At 37.4% G+C, this 24,342-nt stretch overlaps 1 protein-coding gene across 1 annotated transcript; it reads right to left on the minus strand.

The window, feature by feature from the left end:
• Positions 1-836: 836 nt before the first annotated feature.
• LOC127630300 (galactose-3-O-sulfotransferase 2-like) lies at positions 837-22,038 on the minus strand. Its single transcript, XM_052107810.1, has 5 exons — positions 21,859-22,038; positions 21,508-21,735; positions 9,411-9,521; positions 7,232-7,928; positions 837-4,737 (listed from the first exon to the last, which is right to left on the minus strand). The coding sequence occupies exons 2-5, from the start codon at positions 21,579-21,581 to the stop codon at positions 3,760-3,762; spliced, it is 1,860 nt and encodes a 619-aa protein (XP_051963770.1). The 5' UTR covers positions 21,582-21,735; positions 21,859-22,038; the 3' UTR covers positions 837-3,759.
• Between the last annotated feature and the right edge of the window lie 2,304 nt (positions 22,039-24,342).

The raw sequence follows: 24,342 nt of genomic DNA on the forward strand, positions 1-24,342 counted from the left end.
AACACAAAACTGATATCTTCCCTTTAACCACAGAAACTTTAGTCTATAATTCTTTTCCTATTAACGCTGTTACACAATATTGTGGGTTTGAATTCTTATTTTTGGCATAACTCCTTTCACTGCAAAATATATGACCTAAGGGCACAAAGCAGGCTTATCTAGGCAGTGAAGAGACAAGATAAAGAAAAGTAGATGATATTATGCAATATGACAACCTTAGTCACCATTCACTTTCATTGTATGGAAAAAGATCCAATGAAAGTGAATAGTGACTGAGGCTTAAATTCAGCCTGTGGCTAATATTCTGCCTGAAGTGTGTACATGCTATTGCTTGGGCTGCTTGTAAACTGATTTTCTGGTCAAATAAAAACTGTGGATTTTAATCGGTTTTCCATTATTGTTGCCTTCAGGCTTAGCCTGAGAGCCCAGAATATTGCTTAAACACTTGGTTTTGGTCTGATGAAAACATATGTGCCAAGAAAAGGAGAGAGAATCCTCTATTATTATTGAATAAGATCTTTAAGGAAGGCTGTTGCGTAATTATGAGTGATGGTCCTGAACTGCATCCTTTATTGTAAGGCTTATATAACATGGCAAGTATTAGCCCTTAGCGTCAGTCTGTTTTCTTCGTTAAGCTGGCCTCGAGGATGCATCAGGTTTCTATGCTGGTTTTGGGTCTTGTTTTGGGATATATGACATTCTATTAAACCCATTATAAGGCAGAACATGTTTACATTACTAAGGGTTACACTTTTAGATATTTCTGTGACGGATTAACAAGAAATGTCTCAAATGGAACAGTAAAGTCAGAGATCCATAAATGTATTTTACATTCAACTTTGATTTCTATGTATATGATTTTGCCAAAGTGTCATATATTTTACTCTTTCTGCAATTTTACAACATTTCTGTTCGACAAAGCCACACAGTCTGACAATACAAAAATAAACATCTGGATTTACAAAATGATCTTTAAGATATTCTCCAAATTGTAATAGCTCTGCTGTCATACAGTATGTTAGTATTTTAAACCGTAGCCCTATATTCCAATAAGTGTTATAACTACCACTTCACAACTAGGTCAATCACAAAGACAACAATACTTTGCCTACATAATATATCATCTTTTGACTAAATCATCAAACAGGAAACCTGAATCCCTGGTTTGGAGAGGGGAAAAAACTAGGACATATTTAGCCAGTGTGGTACAGAATGTCCAACAGCTGAACAGACACAATATACCTCTTCTGATTTAGAAGGGAAAAGTTTCACATCAGAATATAAGGTGCAAGGGAAATAAGTAATGTAAGACAAAGAATCACACCTGATTTTTATTTCTCACACCATGTGCACACAATTTAATCAGAATCTTTTGGATTTTCAGTAGCCAAAACCATGACTTTTTGAATTACCCAAAATATATCAGGTATTATTGTTTTTGCTGGAGTTAGTTAAAGCTTAACCATGATATGAGATGTTACAGTATGGTTTCTCAAGAGATCAAAGACAGACATCCCAAGTCTCCCGGAAGTTCCGTGAGTCTCCCGCGTATTGATAGCGGCTCCCTGATGCCCGCAAATTAGTTAAAATCTCCCGGAATCAAGAGCGAGCAAGAGCGGTTAGACTGTGCTCCAAACCGTGTAGCGCGCACGGCAGAGAGGGAGAGAGCGAGAGAACTTGCGTGTGTGTGTGCGCGTGTGTACATCAAGAAGTGCATGTAAGACAGAGCGCATCCTGATTGGCCTGTTTCGGTAAGTCAACCAATCAATTGTCAGTGTGGGCGGGCTTTTATCTCTTCTCCCGAACATTCTTCTTCCGGGGCGTTTATCTCTTCTCCCGAATCAGTTCAGTGTATCTAGACACAGGAGCGCCATGGCAGAGGGAGAGTGCCCCAAAAAGCGAAAATATAAGACACATTTTACGCCAGACTACACGAAAGTGTACCACTGTCTAATAAGAGTGAAACATAATGACAGTCTTGCACGCTGTACAGTTTGTAACAGTGACTTCAGCATTGCCCATGGCGGGTTAAATGATTGTAAAAGACATGTTGAGGTGAGTTAAACAAGTTTCATTTATTCAGGCCGGCTAGTTACCTAGGCTACATGAAAACAATAAACTCCTTAGACCTGTTTAAAGTTGCAATGGAATATAAATAAAAGCAGTTTACATAAATAGTATAAGCAGTTTATATTAAAAGTAATCTACATAATTAACAAATAATTGCATAGGCCTATAACCTAAAGAAATTATATATTATGCTTTTATATCTTTTGGGGGGGGTCCGGGATACCTCCCTGAAATGACTTTTTGCAGGTTGGGATGCCTGCAAAGATAGTTTGTCTCCTCGTGATATGACCCCTTTATAATGAACATCAGAGGATTTTCATCAGAATTAATTTTTTTCTGCCATAGCCCAACATATTTTGGCTCAGCCCTTAGGCCATGATACCTCAGGTCTTAATAGCATGTATTATTTATTTATTTTTCTCCAGAAAAATGGTTTTCCATTTTAAGCGCTGGCTCCTCTCAAGCTGTCTTCAATGTCTCCACTTCTTACTCCCAACTATAACTTTGAGCTTACTTCCTGGAAATTACACTTGAACTCTGTACAGTTCCATTGTTAAAAGCATTGTACCAATAAATATTAACTGCGCTGAATGGAACTAATGTGTTTTTTGAAATGTGTTCCTATCAAACGGCTCGTTAAAGGAATAGTTCACACAAAAACGAAAATTCTCTTATCGTTTACTCACCCTTATGCTGTCCCAGATGTGGATGACATACTTTGTTCTGCTGAACACTAACAAAGGTTTTTAGAAGAACGTCTCAGCTCTGACAGTCCATACAATGCAATTAAATGGTGACCAAATCTTAAAAGCTCCAAAAAGCACATAAAGTCAGCATAAAAGTAATCCATAACTTCAGAAGAGATATGATAGGTGTGGGTGAGAAACAATCAATATTTAAGTCCTTTTTAACTATATATTCTTCTTCCTGCCCAGTAAGTAACAATATGCACAAAGAAAGTGAATCATCAAAAACAAAAGAAGTACTATTATTATTTAGTATACTATTAGTATAATACTATTAGTATTATTTGCTCGTACAAGACTCTGCAATGACATATCCAGAACCCCCCCGAAGGAGCCTCCATGCTACGAGCTTGCTGTCAAAATTAAAAGACGGACCATGAAGCGGATTTACCCATCCGGGCATATTAAAAGGAAATGAAAGCAAGAGGAATAGGAAAAGGCCCTTTTTGCCTGGGGCCCCTGAGTCTCTAGAAACGCCCCTGAATCTTAGGAGAGAAGAGAGTGAATGTAGGAAAGGACTTAGGACTCAAATATCGCTATGTTTCTCAACCATACTTATCATATCGCTTCTGAAGATATAATTTGTATCCACTGAAGTCATATTGATTACATTTATGCTGCCTTTATGTGCTTTTTGGAGCTTAACATTTCTGGCTACCATTCACTTGCATTGAATGGACCAACAGAGCAGGAAATATTCTTCTAAAAATCTTAATTTTTGCTCAGCAGAAGAAAGTAAGTCACATCTGGGATGGCATGAGGTTGAGTTAATCATGAGACAATTAAATATAGCAAATTCTTTTGGTTCTGTAAGCATGTGTGTGTTTGTGTGTGGTTTGTTTATATGAGTTTCTTCTAATTTCTTTGTTTTTTTACTGTTTGTTACAGTGTACATCAGAATTACCTGTACATTGTGTCACATTATAAACACTAGATTTAGCTGCTACTGTAAGTAGTCTCTATGTTGCGCTTTGGCTATATATGGATTGTTACGTGAGGGATTGTTTGTCATTGTTATGTGTATATTTGACTCAGTTAGTTTATCTGTATTGCGCTTAACAGCTCTGTGTGTGCTAGATGAGTTTCTAGAGGCCGCAATCTTTTTTGCAACAGATGCACGAGCAGCCGCTAGCTGAGGGAACTGTTTGATGTACAGAGCAGATGTGTACTGAAGTTCAGGCATAATCAGTCTCTGACAAAGCTGACGAGTCTCATTGTTTAGCCCTAAACGGAGGTTATAACCTTGAATAACTGCTGCACCATACTGAAATGGTTTTAACAATGAATCCTGGACTTGCGCAGGATCTACAGCCCCACCTCCCAGAAGACAAGTTTCCTCAAGCTTCCTCCTCCTAGCCTTCAGAAGCTCTACTTCCCGTTGAAGCTTAGTCCGACCAAGTGTGTCATCTATGCGTTTCCAGAAAGTAGCATTAAAGTGCAGGTACAATCGCCAGTCTAGCGAATTCCACTCTTTTATCCGCTCTGCGGTTTCTGGGGTCAGTGGTCGCCGAGAGCGCTCGCTGCGACTATTTAGCCGGAAAGACAAAACGTCATCCAGTGTCCAGCAGAGGGCGTGTTTTAGAAGCACCACAGATTCATCGAAATACTCTGAAATAAGAATCAGCTCAAAATCACGTTCCACGGCAGCAATGATCTCGGCGCTACGCCTGTCCAAGTCTATTTCATTCTGAGGCGCTGTGCTGTCCAGACCAAAGTCAAAGGTCAAAATATTACGTGCATAGTGGTTATTAGGCATAGAGGCATTGTAGCTCTGCCCACCCTTGATTAGGAACTCCTCAAGGCTTTTGACAATACGGAACGCTGGGATCGCTTTGTAGTAAACAAAGAGAGATTCCATCATTTCCACCGGATTCCGAAGAATGGAGAAGTAGAATGTGTCCTTAGGCATCAGCTTTCTAACCTGAGAAAAGGGGAATTGGAGAAAACCAGTTCAAATATAAGAATAAAACTTTTATACAATTGCAACAACAAAAAAATTACTCTTATTTGAAATTTTGATCTCTTGCCCTCTGTTTCGGTATAAACAGATTCCACTTGACTCTAAAGTTCAACCACTGAATGTAATTAAATTATGAAAGCTTCATTTGTCTCAACATGTATCTCCATGCAGTCAGTGATCAGATCATGGTATTGTTTTCGAACTGATTTATATCTACACCTACCCTTTTCCATCTAGCACTGGGTGCTTATTCTACCTCGTGAAAGTTAAAATAGTCAGTTGTTTTAAATGATTCAGGCAATGTGCTTGCTAAGTGTTAACAGCCTATCACGATTACACCCACACCAAAGAAAGCCTGAACTATGAACAAAATAATCCTATATTCAGTCATGAAACTCTACATGGCGCAAGCCGAGAGCCTTTGAACATGTAATTTATCAGCCATTCATCTAGCATACTCTATGGCCCAAGCCGATAGGTTCTTTGACATGTAATCTGTTAAGACAAATAATTCACATACTCTCTCTCTCTCTCACTCTTTCTCTGAAACCCTCCTCCTCCCCAGCACCTCCTGACTAGATCTGCTTCACTGGGATTTTATGTCTAATTGTGCAGCAGCAGCAGCATGTCTGCGTATATTTTAGCAGAAGCAAGTCTTCAAGCTTGCTCTGCAGAAGCGACGTCAGCAGATCTAGTCTGCCAAGGATAAGTGTACTAACTTCCCATATTTATTATAACATCTTAAGGGATAGTTCACCCAAAAATGAACATTCTCTCATCATTTACTCCCCTCATGCCATTCCAGATGTATATGACTTCCTTTCTTCAGCAGAACACATTTGAAGAAAAATAGAAAAATATCAGCTCAATAGGTCCATTTAATGGACGTGGATGGTAACACGATTGGTGATGCTCAAAAAAGCACAGACAGTCAGCATTATTGTCATCCATATGACTCCAGTGGTTAAACGAATGTCTTATAAAGCAGTACGATTGCTTTTGGTACAAAAAAGATCAATATGTAAGCACTTTCTAACTATAAATAATCGCTTCCGTTGAGCAGCGGCATGCGCGTTCAAGAGAGTGCTGTGGTCACGCGGTCTCTCGTGTGATGTATTCATGTTCATCAAGTCACATGTTTGAAGTCACATGTTCAAGTGACGCATGCGCAACATACCAACAAACAGCAGCGCTGTTTACAACTGAGTAGGAGGAACGCTGTACAGACCAAAAAGCACATTTAAACAAAGATGTCAGAAGATTTTGATTTAAGAGGACAAAAGGAGATACAAGTTTTTGCGCAGCCATATTTATTTGAACTTGAGTACTCTGACCAGGGGCACAGAGAAATGGAGGAGGCTGGACCAACAAGCCTCAGAGAGACAGAGAGCCCAGGAGATGTGGTGGTGCACATGTAGGCAATGCCAGACAATGCCAGCAGAAGTAGAGAGCTTCTGCTGCAACGAATGAAATGTTGCCATGCCATTGCTGGAAAGACCTTGTGACCTCAGCCCTCTTGTGAACATGTATACTGCTGCTTACCAGACGCGATGATTTATAGCTAAAAGTACTTAAATATTGATGTTTTTCGCAACAAAAGCAATCATATCGCTTTATAAGACATTCATTTAACCACTGGAGTCGTATAGATGAGGTTTATGTTGATTGTCTGTGCTTTTTGGAGTATCAAAAATCGTGTTAACATCCACATGCATTATAAGGACCTACTGAGCTGAGACATTTTTCTGTTTTTCTTCAAATGTGTTCTGCTGAAGAAAGGAAGTCATATATATCTGGAATGGCATGAGGGTGAGTAAATGAGGCTAAACTTTATATAATAAAAATGGACACTAAATGGATTCAAAAACATTTAAGGAATGGTACACGTGCAGCCAGATTTTTTTTGGAACTGAGTGTACCATCAGTATGCACATGCGCCTGGAATTATTTGCACTAATTAAAGGGTCCACAAGGTGGCAACAGTCACAGTTGAGCTGTTGCTGTCACAAAGAAGCACTAGGACATGTAATCATCAGTTAACAACAGAAAATGAAGCTGAAAACAACAACAGTGGACATGCACATCAAGAGCATGTGTGAGGAGGTCAGGAGTACCTGCATTTGTATAACTTCAGTCCAAAGGAATGCAAAGACATTTTAATGGTTATAAAATCTTGAAGTAAAATAATCCAGTATCTCATAGCAGTCGTAGCCCACATGCACCAACTGCCTGTGTAATCCTTTGGGATTTACTGTGTTTTGCCTTTGTAGGGCAGTAAAGAGGCTTTGGAATAATCGATTGTGTGTGGCCATTTAGCCATCAAGGTCTTCAGCAACCCCAAATTGAAACCCTTTAATTTTAATATCCTGGTTTAATATACTATATCAATATATTTTCACATGCACACACATTCCTTGATTTTTTTGTATGTTGAGTAATATGCTCATGGACTGACCTCTTGTGATTTGAATCTCATATGATTGCACAGGATGTGGAATTCTTTCTTACTGCGAGTCCTGCTGCCCTCCACAAAGTGAGCAGCAAAAAACGATGGGTAGAATAACTGGCTGTGCATATTCAGTGGTAAAGCAAAGGTCAGGTTGTGACTGTCCCCATATCGATAGAGTATGTTCAATATGGTACTGCTGGCAGTCTTATGTGTTTTGAGAAAGACAATGTGGTTCTTGGCTTGACACATGACACTTGTGTCCTTCGGTGTATTTACTTTATATTTATCAGCATTGTCAAGAATGCCATTAGCGGGTGGCACTTTGTGAATTTCACTTAGTCCCGACTTTTGTATGGTACTCTCAGGGTTAGCTGGGCTATTTGGCTGGTGGAGGTTTGGAAATAGTTTTGCAAATTCTTGGTCAAGTTTATTCACTACCACTGTTGGTGGAGCTGCTTTGGTGGTTGGGGGATATCTGTTTGATGTTACTATATTATGTGAAGATGTCTCTAACTTTTTTCTTGCAGCCTCCAAGACTTGGCCTCTTCCATCTTCTATACGAGTTTCAGCACCTTTGTAATTTCTTTGTATGGAAAGATGTTGGGCCATTGGGCCATTATCAATGGCCGCTGAAACAGACCAAAGATTTTCTGCAGGCAATCTGACCAACTGCTCGCTCACAAGATTCAAAACCCTTGAGCTCCTGAGAAAGAGAGAACAGGGAAAATACATTTTAGATTTGGACCTTTTTGAAACCAACACAAATCAGTAATATTTTATAGCATATATAGAGTGGCACCAAAAAGTATTTTGATACTTGAATATCAAATCAATTAGAATTTCATTTAAAAGATAGCATAAGCAAACTTTTCAAGCATTATTAGGTTTTAAATGGTAAAAAACACATATACTGTTCAAAATGAAGATACTTTCTGGTTGTAAAATATTAGTGAAACAAGTTAAAGTGATGAACATTTGTGGTTACTCTGTCTGCTAGAATACCTCTATGAACTTCACTGACTACATACATCCACTAAAAATTACTTTGCAAACAATCTGTTAAAAGTCATCGCAAAAAATACAACAGAAAAGTTAGTTCTGAGAACAAGTCTAGTAGCATTTATTTGTAGATAACACTATGCATGGTTTGATATTTTGTTATCTGATGCAATGGAATTCATACATGTTTATGTCTGACTTCAGTGTCCAAATACGTTTTGGGGCACTGTATAGTATTAAAAGGAAACACCTTCACATCATCTCATATGTCATATTCGCAAAAGTTAGCAGTACATTAAGTGCAAGCTTTCGAATTTAGTTTGAAATGGCTTTTTCTACATGTTACACGCAGGGTTGGGGAGTAACGGAATACACGTAATGGAATTAAGTATTTAAAATACAAAATATAAGTAACTGTATTCCACTACAGTTACAATTTAAATAATTGGTAATTATAATACAGTTACATTCAAAAAGTATTTTGATTACTGAGAAATTACTTTGCATTTTATTGTCATTTGTTTCATTTAATATTTAGTCCTTTCAGATGAAAAACATTTATACATATAAATGATGCAGTCCAAAGTGCATTTGAACAGCGGTGAAACACTTTCTCATGATGTGTTACATTCATACGTGCAGACAGAGAAGTAAGTTTGAAGTAAGTTTGGAGCAGAAGAAATAGAAATAAACCCTGTGTAAATTGTCTTAGCTAAATGCTATTTCTAGTCATTTAACATACACATGTTACCAGCACAATCATTCATTCAAGAAAATTCACTTTGGCTCATAATTACTTTTTTCTATTAATACCTTTGATATTATGGCAAAAATCATATTCTTAATAATAATATTTGTATTGTTTTCCTGTAAAAATATAAAAAAAATCCTTAAAAACAAGATAAATTTGAGTGATCTTGTTTTAGAAACAACACTGCATAAGATATTTAGTTTTTTCAGAGAACATATTTTGTCTTCTAGAGTTTTTATAGTCAAAACAATTGAAAAAAATCTACCAGTGCTGAAGAAGTAATCCAAAGAATTTAGAATACGTTACTGACCTTGAGTAATCTAATGGAGTATGTTACAAATTACATTTTACAGCATGTATTCTGTAATCTGTTGTGGAATACATTTCAAAAGTAACCCTCCCAACCCTGGTTAAATGATTATAAAATATGCTCACCTGGCCTGCCGGACCACACCGAGCATTTGCAGCGCCACACAGAGGAGAGTCAAGACCATTAGCGTGAACCACATAAAACGTAAGCGACTGAAACATGCAACTCTCAGACACCTGTTTAACACACACAGAGTTTAGTACATACCATAGTCATGCCAGCCTAAAAAACAACAAAGAAGATTGAGGATTTGTGGAGTACCAGTAATTAAGAATGTAAGGTAATATATAGCCTTCAGTCACAAGTCAAATTTTGTATGCATGTGTACAATTGTCAAACACTTAATTACAGACTGTTAATTACAGAATTAGTTACTGTCTGTTTTTAAAATAAAACCATGTCAGTTTACAAACAGCATGGGAGATCACTTGAGCTGAGAGGTAGCCAAACCATTCTGGTTGGTGATGCATACAATTAAAGGTTAGAATCTTGAGTAGGGACATCCAATGAACTTTGCATTGCATTGCATTGAGAACCATTTCACAATTGTGCCTTTATAGAGTGTGGCATTTAACACAAGGGTTACTAATGGATTAGAGTCTCAGCGGTTTGTGTACAATATTCACTTCAGGTAACAAGCCTCTGCTAAATGGCAAGTTAATAAAAAGTAATTGTCTATTTTTTATTTATTTATTTCACTTATTTCCACAGAGGTCAGTACACAATTATGGGGCTTTTCCACTGCACGGTACAACTCAACTCAACTCAACTCTGCTTGCTTTTTTGGGGTTTTCCACTGTGGATACTACCTGGTACCTGACACTAAATGTGACGTCAAAGCCCTGCAGATCACTGATTGGTCAGGGAGAATTGTCACAACCAGCGTTACTGGATTTCTGAATTGCGACATCAACTCGCTAGTTTTAAAGTTAGCATCACTTATAACAGTATAATTTGTTCACACAACTTTTGAATTGTGAAAAAAGAAATGGCTGTGTGCAAAACCACGCCGTGGTCAAGAAACGAGTTGCAGATGGTACACTCGTTAACGATGAGCGAAACAAAAAAGTCTCTCAGGAAGAGTATCATCTGTTGGCCGCACAAGGCTACCATCGGACCTACCACCAGTGTAGGGAAAAGTAAAAACTAAAAACTTAAAAGTGACTACAGAACCATAAAGGAAAAGTAGAAGTGGTTCGACCAAATGAATCTAAACCGGCAAGCAATGGGAGGGGGAGAGTGCCCTGGACTTGGTGTTGATCCACAATGGACGATGGTATGTTTTGTTACGTTAACTCTATACTCTGCTTGAAAGCTTCACTTTATTACAGTAAGTTGACCAGCTACTGGAAGCTTGCTTCTAAAACAACCAGGCCAATTTAACAGTTACAATTGTGTAAAATCACCATGCAATAACTGCTCTATGCAGCACAATGAGCTAGAAGCTAACAGCTAGCGGTTGTGTTATTGTTTTGGTCAGTTTGTGTCGTGTTTAAGATGATGTCACGGCAGTAGAGGCGGCACAACTATGACGATCAGCCTATAATCCCACCCACGTTGAGGAGGCACTAAATTGTAGTGGAAATCAAACTCAGAAAAGTAAAATGAGTAGAGTCAAGGCGAGTCAAACCGTAACGTCCTGTGGAAAAGTGCCATTTCAAACATTCATGTTCCTCCAAGAAAATGACAACACTTCTTCAGAGAAAGGTTGCATATGTGTACTTGTTTTTATTGTCATTTCTGTCCCTCGTGGTATGTGAAATGATATATTTTACAGTGTCTTCTGGATTGACTGAATAAATAATTCATTAATCCACCCGAGCTGTTTGGAAAAGCAGAAACCACATCTTTAACAAATCTTTGTTTGTTGTTTATCTTAAGTATATGCTTATTTCATTTAATTTCTCATTTAACTAATTAAAATGAATGAAAAGACAGAGTTAATAAGTATGGCAAAACAGAAAAAAAATAAGTGAAATAATATTTACAAATTATTATATATGCTATGGTATACATCAATAGTCACATTTACAGCCTTTTTCAGAAAATTACCTACAATTTCCTCATGTGTGAACACGACCCTTTTGAAAATACTGGTAAACTGGTCTCTACCCTAACTTTAAGTGGGTCGCGTGACATAAAGGGTTCATATTCACGTTGTTCGCTCCACGCAGTGGATGATAGGGGTTTGATCTCTCTCTGGCTGGCAGAAGCTGGCACTGACGGATCATTTGTGAATCCTCCTGCCACTCTAAGTTTATTTACAAAGCATACGATACTAGCAATAAACAATGGTGACCTCTTCTGAACTGCTATTCATTTCCTTTTAAATTGAAAGCATTAATACGGAGTTTACTTTACCAGGTCTAACTGACCTTGTACGACATTCATTTCTAATGAGAAGGAAACATTGCTGGCTCGTTGAACAGCTTCAAATGTTACCCTCCTCGTTCACTCTTACTCCAAGGAATAAAAATATTCTATTCTTATAGATCTAAACATTAATGCCTTTTTACAGAATTTACTTGCCATTAGAGTGGTCAAATTACCAAATTGATAAAAACTGCCACATTCCGGTCACATGACCGGTTGGCCAGTCCAGCCAAGTATTGCGTGAAAGAACCCAGAAGTTACGTTACCATTCCAAACAATTAGGCAACATACAGAGGATTCATAAAGTATTCAGACCCCTTAATTTTTTTCACATTTTGTTATGTTGCAGCCTTACGCTAAAATGCTTTAAATGTTTTTTTTCCCACATCAATCTACACTCCATACCCCATAATGAAAAAGCAAAAACATTTATTTGATAACTTTGCAAATGTATTAAAAAGAAAAAAGTATTCAGACCCTTTGCAACGACTCAGGTGCAATTTAGCTCAGGTGCATCCCATTTCTCCGGATCATCTTTGAGATGTATCTACACTTTGATTGGAGTCCACTTGTGGAAAATTCAATTGATTGGACATGATTTGGAAAGGCACACATCTGACTATATAATGACTCACGGCTGAAAATGCATTTCAGAGCCATGAGTTCAAAGGAACTGCCTGCAGAGCTCAGAGACAGGATTGTATCGAGGAAGGCTACAAAAAACTTTTGGCTGCATTGAAGGTTGCCAAGAGCACAGTGGCCTCCATAATTGTTAAATGAAAGAAGTTTGGAACAACCAGGACTCTTCCTAGAGCTGACCGCCCGACTAAACTGAGCAATCTGGGGAGAAGGGCCTTTGCAAGAGAGGTGACCAAGAACTAGCTACTAATGTAAATGTATGTTGTTTAAAGGATTTTTAGAAATTATTTTTGGAAAACAAGCCAAAAAAAGACTGATCAAAAACTTTGTTGCAGTGTACAGTATAATGTGCTAAGACTACACTCTCTCACCTTTATTTTCATTTCAATCCATCTTTAACTCACAAATACAAACTCTCTCTTCTTAATAGAGCTGCATATCGCCAATTTACTTTACAATAAGATACACACATGACACAGGCTACAGTATATTATGATTCAATACGTCAATATCCATCACTTTATTAATCTAGCTACAGCAAACGCGCACAAGGGACGGGCGGCCCTGCGCCAGAGGGTGCCTCATTTGGGTGCAGTTTCAATCTCTCCCCCTCATAGACGTGGCGCTGACTGCACAGAGAAATGCCATTTTTGTAGTTTGTTTATGATGCACTTCCTTATTATTTGAACTTTAATAAAGGATGCATTAATGATATAATGCCAGATTGTTTGCTTGTTAGATGCTCTGACATGCAGGTTTTGCTAAAGTGGAATGCCAGATCCAGCTCTGCTTTACTTCACCATGACAGTGCTTCTGTATTTCCTTATTTAGCATTTTTCCATTATAATTCGTTATATTTTATGATCTCCATCACCTGAAGCTGTTTGGAAAGTTTAGAGTGCATCTGGACATGTGTTTTCTTCCTCTCTTCTGTCAGACGCAAGCTGCTGTGCTCCTCTCTGGCGTCATCATTAGAGTTTCATATGATCTCTTGTTACGTTAAATGATATCAAACGACTATTAGACAACGAAAACTTTTGTCGACAATTTTATATTGTCGACGTTGGCAGAGTGGCCAGATGGAAGCCTCTCCTCAGTGCAAGACACATAAAAAAGCACCTTACTGCAAGAAACAAGATTCTCTGGTCTCATGAAACAAAGATTGAACTGTTTGGCCTCAATTCCAAGCGTCATGTCTGGAGGAAACCAGGCACTGCTCATCACCTGCGCGATACCATCACAACGGTGAAGCATGGTGGTGGAAGCATCATGCTGTAGGGGTGTTTTTCAGCGGCTGGGACTGGGGGAATGGTCAGGGTGGAAGAAAAGCTGAACCCAGCAAAATACAGAGATATCCTTAATGAACATCTGGTCCAGCGCATTCAGGACCTAAGACTGGCTGAAGGTTCACCTTTCTACAGGACAAAGACCCTAAAAACACAGCCAAGATAATGCAAGAGTGGCTTGAGGGCAAATCTGTGAATGTCCACAAAAATCTGTTTTTTGCTTTGTCATTATGGGTTATGGAATGTAGATTGTAAATAAATAAATAATTTAAAGCATTTTAGCATAAGGCTGCAACATAACAAAATGTGAAAAAATTAAGGGCATGGCAACCACAGCACAACCAAGCATGGCAACCACAGCACAACCCAAAGACCTCACAGAGCAAGCAGAGATCACATTGCACCCGGACGGATTTGAATCCAAGACTATCCGTTCCACAGTTCAGTATGCTATTCACACTGCTACAACATTGCCAGTCAACAAAGGGGCATACCAAGCTTAGATGAATCACAGCCGAGAACAGCTTTTCCATTGATCAACTTTATATTCGTGTAACTTTTCAACATTTGATTGAGTAAAAGCCAAGCCTCCATTCAGTAGCACAATACAAAACTCTCCAGAAGAACTAACATTTCTAGTCTGGAAAATTGCATTTTTAGGGTAATCTGAGGTAAAGAAGCACAATTTATGATCCCAGCGTTGTCAGATTTGAATTTGAAATGTTTTCTTTGATCGTAATCTTGACCAATCTTGATTTTGGTGTTCCCCCATTCAAGTAGATAGGAGCTGCACAGTCATGACTGGAAATTGTCTCTATGGAGCATTCCAAAGATGGATGCCAGTGGACTGACTTGCTAGAAAGACTTTGGTTTAACAGTGCTCATTGGTACATGCAACAGCATTCAGCCTTAATCAGTTGTAATTTACCGATAATTTAGTTTCACTGCTTTGCTAAACGTGGTTCGCATCATTTAGGTGAGCATTTGATCATGCCTTTTCCAGAAATAATATTTATATAAACTGCTTAGTTGTGCGGAGTGCGGTCAAATCTACAGATGTAAAAAATGATGTTGTCAGCACATAGGCACAAAAGAGAAATCGATTATGAAAACTGAACTTTCAACAAAAATGTGCTTTTATTCACTATTCTGGAAGTGTCATGTCTCAGCAGTTCAGGGTCTTTTTTCTTCTTTTCCCAATAATTATCTGCACAAATTTCTAGCTCCTGCATTGGCTATCCAATTTTTTTCACTGATTAGGATGATACTTTGATGAGAATATAGACGAACAGACTCTTTTATTTTTCAAAGAGCAAAGTGAATTTGAATAGCCTACATTCTTAAGTAAACATGACATTTCCATATGAAAATTGTTTTCATATGTGGGTTGATATTGCGAGAGGGCTTTAGCATATTTAAATGTTTCTCACTGATTTTCAAAATTTGTAAACAATAGTGCTAAAATTATTTTTATTTGGGTTTTTTTTTTCTAAGTAAAGTTGATAAATGATTTATTGTATTTGTTACATGTTTATTTTTCAACAAGATATTATGAAGGAATTTATGGCCAGACCTTAAAAACGTATAATTCAATATACAGTATACCCAGTGACTATTTAATTTGAATAAATGCACAGTATTAAAGGTGTTTTTAAGTACCAAGTTACTTGCAATGAAAGTGCTAGCTAAAATGAATACTGAAAATAATGTTGTTCTAACATTCCAAAAGAATTGGGAATTTTTGTACATGGTGGTGGCACTATAGAGTATGTCCTAGAGGCCCAAAATTTGGTATGGGGCTATTCATGACCCTATCAGTTCGCCAAATGTCATCATTATATGGTAAAGATGTTCTAACAAATAACAGATTCTAAAAATCTGGATAATCTGGTTCCCTCAAGATAGTAGTTTTCTCAACTCTGTTTTCATGGCCACCTCATTAAATATATGCTTACGTAATTTTTAGACAAAGTCGAAAATTAAAATTCAGTATGATTCATTCTGTGCGGCTCAGTCTGAAGAATTATTTGAGCCACTGTTTAGGAAAATCAGACAAAGTTTGAAGAAAAGGTAGGGAAAAAACTATAAACATCATAATCCAAGATGGCGTCTACTGTAATGGGCAGCGTTTTAATGTAAGGGGTCCATTTGAATCATAAAGAGGAGAGTAATCCGACAAAAAAATAATTGTGCCTCTAGGACAAATGATTAAAAATAAGCATAAAAGAATTGGGAATTTTTTTACATGGTGGTGGCACTATAGAGTATGTCCTAGAGGCCCAAAATTTGGTATGGGGCTATTCATGACCCTATCAGTGCGCCAAATGTCATCATTATACGGTACTATGGGCTGCCACAGACTCCCATTGGAGAGAAATAATAATAATAATAATAAATATAGCAGCAAGCAGCAATGCGGATTCCTCCTCAAAATGGCAAATAATAAAAAAATGCATCAGTAGAGGGTTGGGGTTAAACCCTCCCGATGGAGGAATACAAAAAAACATGTCTTTCTGCCTGAATCCCAAATGAAAAATGATGGCTGTGACTGGATTTGAACCTCTGACCCTTCACTTACCAGCAAACAATCTTTTTAGATTAGCTATTCACATTGCGGAGTATTTCTGCTTTCAGTTTCTGTATAAAAAAAAGAACCAGTGGCTGGCATTGTCAGATTTGGGCCAAGTTCAAACAGATGTAATTCAGTCATCTTTTGATATATCAAGGTGAAATTTTGCATGGTTCTTCAGAGTGATGTCAACTTGAAGCATGTTAAGTTTGAAAAACCATCAGTCAAAATAACATTTGATTTATTGACATATATATATTGAGGCAATTTGGACATTTACATAAATACGCCCCTTTCAGCCATTTTGTATTGTATTCATTTTTTCTATGTAATTGAAAGACATCAATTCTACACATGTGTACTAAATTTCAAGTAAATTGGATCTACGGTTCAAGAGAAGAGGATTTTTGTACGTTTTCCCAAATTTTCAGTGTACAGTAAAATTCATAATGGTGGAAAGTATGGGTCCTTGAGGCTTTTTTGTTTCCCATGAGAAATGAGGCATGTACACCAAGATTCAGAAGAAGTGGACAAACGGGGTGGAAATGACATCACTTTGAAAATGGGACTTTTGGGCGTTGCCTGTAGCTCCCCCTAAGGGCGAATGTGGGCCATACTTGGTGTGAGGTTCCCGTTGACCTGTAGTATCAAAATTTTTGACCAATGACTTTTTCTAATTCTAAGCTTGTTTTGAATGTGTTGCCTACATAAATAATATGGCATGCAGTTGCCCCACAATAAAATATTTTAATCTAAATTATTAATTGCAATTGCAATATCAAATGAAAGCGTGCAGCCCTAACAGTGCATCTTATATGCTCATAAAATGTGTTTTCAGTGTATGAGCGGCTTCACACATTCACCTTGTAGCACTCAGTACATGCAGACTGTATATTCTTTTTTATTAAATTGCATCCATTTACATTTTAATAATTAAACTAGGTCATAACCACAATTTTAATTTGATTAATTGTCTATTTTAGTGTAAACGAGTCATAGAACACACTCATATGAGTGTGAGAGCATTTGTCAGCAGCTGTCTGTCAGTCAAACGCTGCATTTTTTCATAGACTGGGGTCTGAGACAATTTTGAAAAAAGAAAATTATATATATATATATTATTTGAACCCAATATAATGAAAGTTTAAAAATGTTATGATGTAAAATGAATAATAAATATTAAAACATTCTGCATAATAATAGGTCTCAAATCAATGTTAACACATTTGTGACATTGATCATTTAAACTTCTTTGTAAAAAATCAGATTTCCATGCTTCCATTGAAGCACATAAGATGCTCTTTGAAACATACTGAAATCATGCATGGATTTAGATTTTGCACAAAATTGTGGAGTCTATGCCAGCTTGAATGCATGCTGTCATTAACGCAAAAGAGGGACATATCAAATACTAAGAAATTGTTAAATTCATCACAGTTTTTCATATAACCCTTCCTCTGATCATTTGCTATCAATTATTTTATTATTACATTTGAACAGAATACAAAATATAGCATTTTCACTAATGGGTTCAGGGTTTTGGACCCCAGTGTACATATAAACACAATAACAATAGCCGTTTTATATTGCTATGTATGTACTACTGTTGGTCACTTTCAGCTGGATGTTTTTGTCCTACAGGTTGCCCTTTTCTTACGGCAAGATTTTGAGGCTCGGTTTGCATTTGCTAGAGTATCATCTTGCAGGTAAGGGAGCTTGTGAGTATTACATTTCCAATGACATTCTTGATGTAAGAATATGTTCCTTATTTGTGTAGAGTGCACATGATTAAGCAGTGTAATTCAGTTTCAGTCTGTTTTCTTTCACTCAGTCTTACATCCTAACCCTGTGATTTTATTTGGCCACACCAAAGATTGCTTAGTTTGAGTCATTTTACTGTCAGATCCCATCAGAATAAATGAATAACAGACAACCATTTACTGGATTAAAATTAGAGACTGCTTGTGTCATTGACTGCACTTTCGCTCAAACCAAGAAAACCACATTGGTGCTGAAACAGCTGTCCTAAAGGAGTTTTAAATTCTAGATAAATGCTTCAAGATCCAAGTCATTTCACAAAAGGCAGTACAAAAATATATGATTGTCTGCTGGAAGCCACAGACAAACAACACAATGTGTTTCTCAGTGTGTTAACATAATAGACTTTTACAGCTAGTCCAGACACCATTCTAATCTTTGATTAGCTGACTGCACATGGTTTATGGCAAATGATTACCTCCTCATCTGAGTTGCCTGATTTGATTTGTTTTTGCATCTACAACACAAAAGCACAAGACATTCAGTATAAGGTTAAAGTGTGGGCTTAACCCTTGTGCGACCTTACGGACATTTTTGTCTTTTCAATCCTTTTGACTGTGTTAATGCTAATGGCATAAATTTGGCCAAAGTAGTGAATTTCAACCTCAGTTCCTAATACATCTATAATACACTGTGTGTATACACAAAATAGTTACACTAAAGGCCTTAAGGACAAAACCGTCCCCATTGAAACCCATTAAAGCTGCAATATTTGATCCCAGTGTCATTAAAGCATAAAACCATGAATTCTATGATATTATGCTTTCATTAAGAAGCCCTGGCTTCAAAATATAAATGTTTAATATTTTCCACCAGATGGGACAATTTTTCTCATGTTTAGCCTATGGAGCAAATACATGCTTTTTTCCTATTTTCTGTTTGCTGTATTATAGAGCACTTCAGGCCAATTGAATAAATGATGCAGCTAAACTTGTGTGGGTGTGTTGGTATGGACGTCAGAGTGTGTTTTGTATGTGTGTATTGAGGTGTGTGTGTGTGTGTGTGTGTGTGTGTGAGCGTGTATTTATCACTTTGTGGGTACCAAATGTCCCCATAAGGATAGTAAAACCCGAAATTTCTGACCTTTTGGGGACATTTTGTCGGTCCCCATGAGGAAAACAGCTTATAAATCATACTAAATTATGTTTTTTGAAAATGTAAAAATGCAGAATGTTTTCTGTGAGGGTTAGGTTTAGGGGTAGGGTTAGGTTTAGGGGATAGAATATAAAGTTTGTACAGTATAAAAACCATTATATCTATGGAAAGTCCCCATAAAACATGGAAACACAACATGTGTGTGTGTGTGTGCGCGCGTGTTTTTGTGATTTACGAGGACAATTTTGTAAGTTACAAATTAGTAATTACAAGGGTATTATGCTATAAATGTGATTTATGAGGACATTTCTAGTGTCCCCATAATTCAAATCGCTTAAAAATCATACTAAACAATGTTTTATTGAAAATGTAAAAATGCAGAATGTTTTCTGTGAGGGTTAGGTTTAGGGGTTGTGTTAGGTTTAGAGGATAGCATCTATAGTTTGTACAGTATAAAAGTCATTATGTCTATGGAAAGTCCTCATAATGATAGGTAGACCAACATTTGTGTGTGCGTGTGCGTGTGTGTGTGTGTGTGTGTGTGTGTGTGTGTGTGAAATATATGTGTAAATCCTGAAAATTAATGAATATTTGATAGTTATGATCAGGACTGATTTTGGTTACAAAAATTAACTAGTGGAAAATATTATTAATATATTATATTATTATGGCAGTTTTTTTATACGGACATTTTTCCTCTAAGGACCTCTGAGTAACTTTTTTAAATTGACGCACAAATAAATGTGTTTTTTTTTTTTTATTATTTGAATACATGCTGAATACAGCAGACTCAATTATATTTATTTCTTGTTTTTGTATAATACAGAAAATATGCTTTTTTATGAACCAGATTGGCCTTCATTAAATGTTATGCATTTAATACCACTAATCATTTAGATACATTAACAGCTGTTCACTTCACTCTGTCTTTAAATATTTATGACATGCTTTAAGCAAGCCAAACCAGTTATCACTATAATAGATTATATGAACTTGTATGTGGTGAAGTACATTTTATAAGCAAAGGAAGGCCTCTTAAATGCTTAGAATTTTTAAATATCCATCAAAATTGGTGTTAATTGCACAAGTACATCTTTTAGCAAGTGTTTTGAGCAGTAATCGTACACATCATCAAAACACACCCCATTGATTGCAAAAATATGCATGTACAAACAAACCAAAAGGCTACTCTCATCATCTATTTTAAAACAGCAATGATTTGGAGAAGCCTGTGAGCGCGCAGACACACATGCAAACACATGAGGAAAGAATTAAAACTCTTTAACAAAACTTAGCACGTTCCCTCAGGCCACATCAACATCTGGAACAGGGAGTTAAACCCGTCCCTTGTTGCATTTATTCCCTATTTGTGTGCCAGTTTTTATCTTTTATAAGGTATATACAAGTATAAGTATAATAAAAAGAACAGAGATGTATAAGTTGTGCATCCATGGACCACAAACATGAATTATTGACTTTTTGCTCCACAAGCTTTGGTAACTTCGATTCTAACATGCGAACCTGGTCAAAGCCTGTTGCTTAAAGAGTATTTGCATGAATATGCTAATAGCTAAACATTGATTTAGCTTTAGTGTTTACACAAGTGTATTAGCATATCATAAGTAAATAAATAAATAAAAAGGAAACCTTAAGGGGTAACACTTTTAGTGTTTTCACATGACTATAATGAATATAATACTAATAAAAAACTATTTGAATACAAACAGCGACACAATATAAAGACACATTAAAAATGCAGTACATTGGTATAATTCAGAAGGCTGCTTGCTAAGTACCAAGACCACTTTAATGTCAAGAGTGGCCTAGTAAAGTAGAACAATATTAAGGAGTAATTCCCACATCTTTTAAGCATTATATTTTCATGACTTCCCTAGTCTTTTATGCTTACGAAGTAGCGATTAAAACAATAATTTAAAGAGATTGGACTCACAAAGAGAAAGTTAGAACAGAGCATAACTAGAAAAAAATATCTATTCGAAATTAGGATTATTTTATAGATGTTTTAATTTTCATGACTTTTCCCAGCCTTGAAATCACAATTTAAAAATTCCCAGATAATTCAATTTTTATTTTAAATAACCGGACTGGCTCAAATAAGCACACGTGCTGAAACTCGACTCAGTTCCATAGAAAATGCCATGAGGCGCGCGGGCATTCCTCACTTCTGCTCGCGCTGGAATTGTTTCTCACGCGCGTTCGAGATGATGAAGAGAGGCGACCGTTATTTTTCAGCCTGACTCGAGCATGCGGCGGGAACAGATTGGGCGTCTTGCGGTCGCTACCTCAGTAGCCACGATCGTTGTCACTTAAACTCATATATAGGTTATATATATATATATATATATTCGAGTGTTCACTTACGTGGTCCATGCGGAGGTGGTCCGCCAGTGGAATAATCTTTGCTCCCGGCTCGCGCCTCTCTGAAGCGGGAGCATATCGCTCGCGTATATCGGGGTCGAGACCCCTGATAACCCCCCCACCGGACCTTAGACCTTCTGACTCCTCTAAGGCTCCGCCGAACTCAGGAAATGCTGCTCTTTGTCCCTCAGGTCCACTCGTCGGACTCCTCCCGCGAACGACGGATTGGTTCTGAGGGAGAGTGAGATAGACAGACAGAGAGGAGAGAGAGAGAGCTTCGAGTGATGAAATGTCTCAGTCGTCTGCAGCTTTTACAACCACGACAGAAAAAGGCAAGTTTGAACAAGTTCTTACCCTGAAGAATGGTGAACGTGGCGTGCTAAAGTTTGAGGTGCACCCCCAAAGTTCCTGCGTGTTCCTTATTTAAGACACAAATTTACAGTGATGTCAGCTGTAATGACAACGGACGTAATCCATAGCAGTCTCACTGTGATCCTATTATACTGACTTCATTTACACACGGAGCGCACCTCTCTCTCTCTCTCTCTCTCTCTCTCTCTCTCTCTCTCTCTCTCAATCCAAATCTCTCTCTCTCTCTCGCAATTCAATTCATATGAGCTTTATTTGCATGACTTGTGCAGTATTACCATAGTATGTTACTATGTTGCCAAAGCACAAGTTATAATCAGATCAAACAGAGTAGAAACATGTGTATAACATTAATCAACAGATTAAACTGTAGATATTTAGAACACAGTAATAACATGTAACAGATACACAGTAATATACAGTATATAATGATATCATATATGAACTAATGTATGAAGTTTGGTTTAATGGCTCTTTCTCTCAGGTTATGGCATGTGTTCTTTGCATTTTGTAAAGAATGTGTTTCTAATTAATTGATATTTTCCACAGTGGAGGAGAAAATGCATCTCTGTTTCAACTTCTCCACTCTGGCAGTGAACACATGTCCTGTTTTCTCAGGGGAGCCAAGACTTTTTAAGTCTCCCTGTTTATATGGTGAGGATATGATCTCTCAGTCTGAATTTGGTCAGGATGTGCCTCTGTTTTATATCTCTGATGGTGAAGAGATAAACTGGCAATTCATATTTTATTTTTCTATAGCATTCTAAGTTGTGTTGTGATTTAGTTTCGTTCTCCCAATGTTCCAAATAGGTATTTTTATTTTGCTTTATGATTTGGCCGAATTTTATATGTTTTGTTTCGGGAGTGCTGGTCTGTAACTGGTTTGAGCTGGTGAGTTTCAGGACTAGCTGGCTGAGAGGACTGCTTTTCAGATTCAGCTCTTGGTCTGAAAATGCTTCATGGTGGAGTCTTTGGCTTAATTTAAGGTGTTAGGGCTCGGCATGCATTATTTGATGTTTTCTTTTGGACTCTTAATATGTTCCTACAGAATTCTGTATGGAGGATCTCAACAGGTTGTTTATCTCTTCTTATCACTTCCACACAGGTAAAATGACGGGTCAAATATTTTGTTCCAGGTTTTGATTGGGATTTCTATGTTATGGCATTTTCTTTTAATGGCATTGAATGCTCTCCTTGCTTTCTCCTTCAGTGTGTTAACAGCCTGACCAAAGCCACCTGACGTGCACATGTTTTGTCCAAGACAGTTGTAATTTAGTGTGTGTTCTAGGGTGGTGTTGCTTAGTGTGAAAATATATTTGCTATCTTGAAGTCTGACTTTCTTTTGAAAAATCATAATTTTGGATTTAATAGGATTGACTGCCAGGGCCCAGTTGTGGCAGTACTGCTGGAGCAGGTCTATGCTGCTCTAGACCTTCAGCTGTGGGTGACAGCAGCACCAGATCATCTGCATACAGGAGAAATTTCACTTCGGTGCTGTTTAGGGTGAGGCCAGGAACTGCAGATTGTTCCAGTGTTGTTGCCAATTCATTGATTTAAATGTTAAAAAGAGTGGGACCCCTCTCACCCCACAACTCTGAGTGAAGTATTCAGTTCTTTTGTTGCCAAGTTTTATAGCACACTTATTGTTCAAATAAATTTATTTAATGGTATTATACACTTTACCACCTACACCAGTTTGGAGAATTTTATAGCCTTTTTAAAATCAATGAAACATGCTAAAATGTTAGATGTCTGTGTTTGATGAACATGCTTATCAATCAGAGTGTGTAGCATCTCTCTTTGTCTCTCTCTCTCTCTCTCTCTCTATCTTCTCCAATGGCATTGGAAGAGAGAGAGAGAGAGAGAGAGAGGTATAATCCCTTCTATGTGTCCTTGTTGTTCTTCCATGATGAGGGAACTTGATGCCAAAACTCTCAGCACTTTGGGACTGCCCAGGGCACAAAGATATCTTTGTTTCCTAATAAATATACTGTACTAATTCCAAGGTAGCAAGAGTTAAGGAAGGGAGAGAAAGTAAAAGAGAAGGATGAGTACAAAGGAGTAAGCACAGCCTAAATGATAACAGTATCCACAATATTCCCGAGCCCCATGACGCTTTGCGGGCGATGTGGGCGGAACTTCTGGTTTAGTGTAAACAATCGTTATTTTCTGTACTAATGCAGCATTAAAAATGTCGGAAACTTGAGAACAAATGATCACAGAATTATAGCGAGGCGATATTATTCTTCCCCACCTATCTGTTAATGATTATGGGGTTTCAGGATGATGGCCAAATATCATGGAAACAGCTCAAAAGGAATTTTAAACAACTGTGACAACATTGTGAAAAAACAAAAAGATATACTTTAGGGATACCTATGTTTCATTCATGTGTTTTGAAGAAAAGATCAACTTAATCATTAAATTGTATCCTTCACCTAACAGCAAGTTTCATCAAGAATTTAATAA

Source organism: Xyrauchen texanus, chromosome 36 (assembly GCF_025860055.1).
Source record: "Xyrauchen texanus isolate HMW12.3.18 chromosome 36, RBS_HiC_50CHRs, whole genome shotgun sequence".
Classification (NCBI taxonomy): Eukaryota; Metazoa; Chordata; class Actinopteri; order Cypriniformes; family Catostomidae; genus Xyrauchen; species Xyrauchen texanus.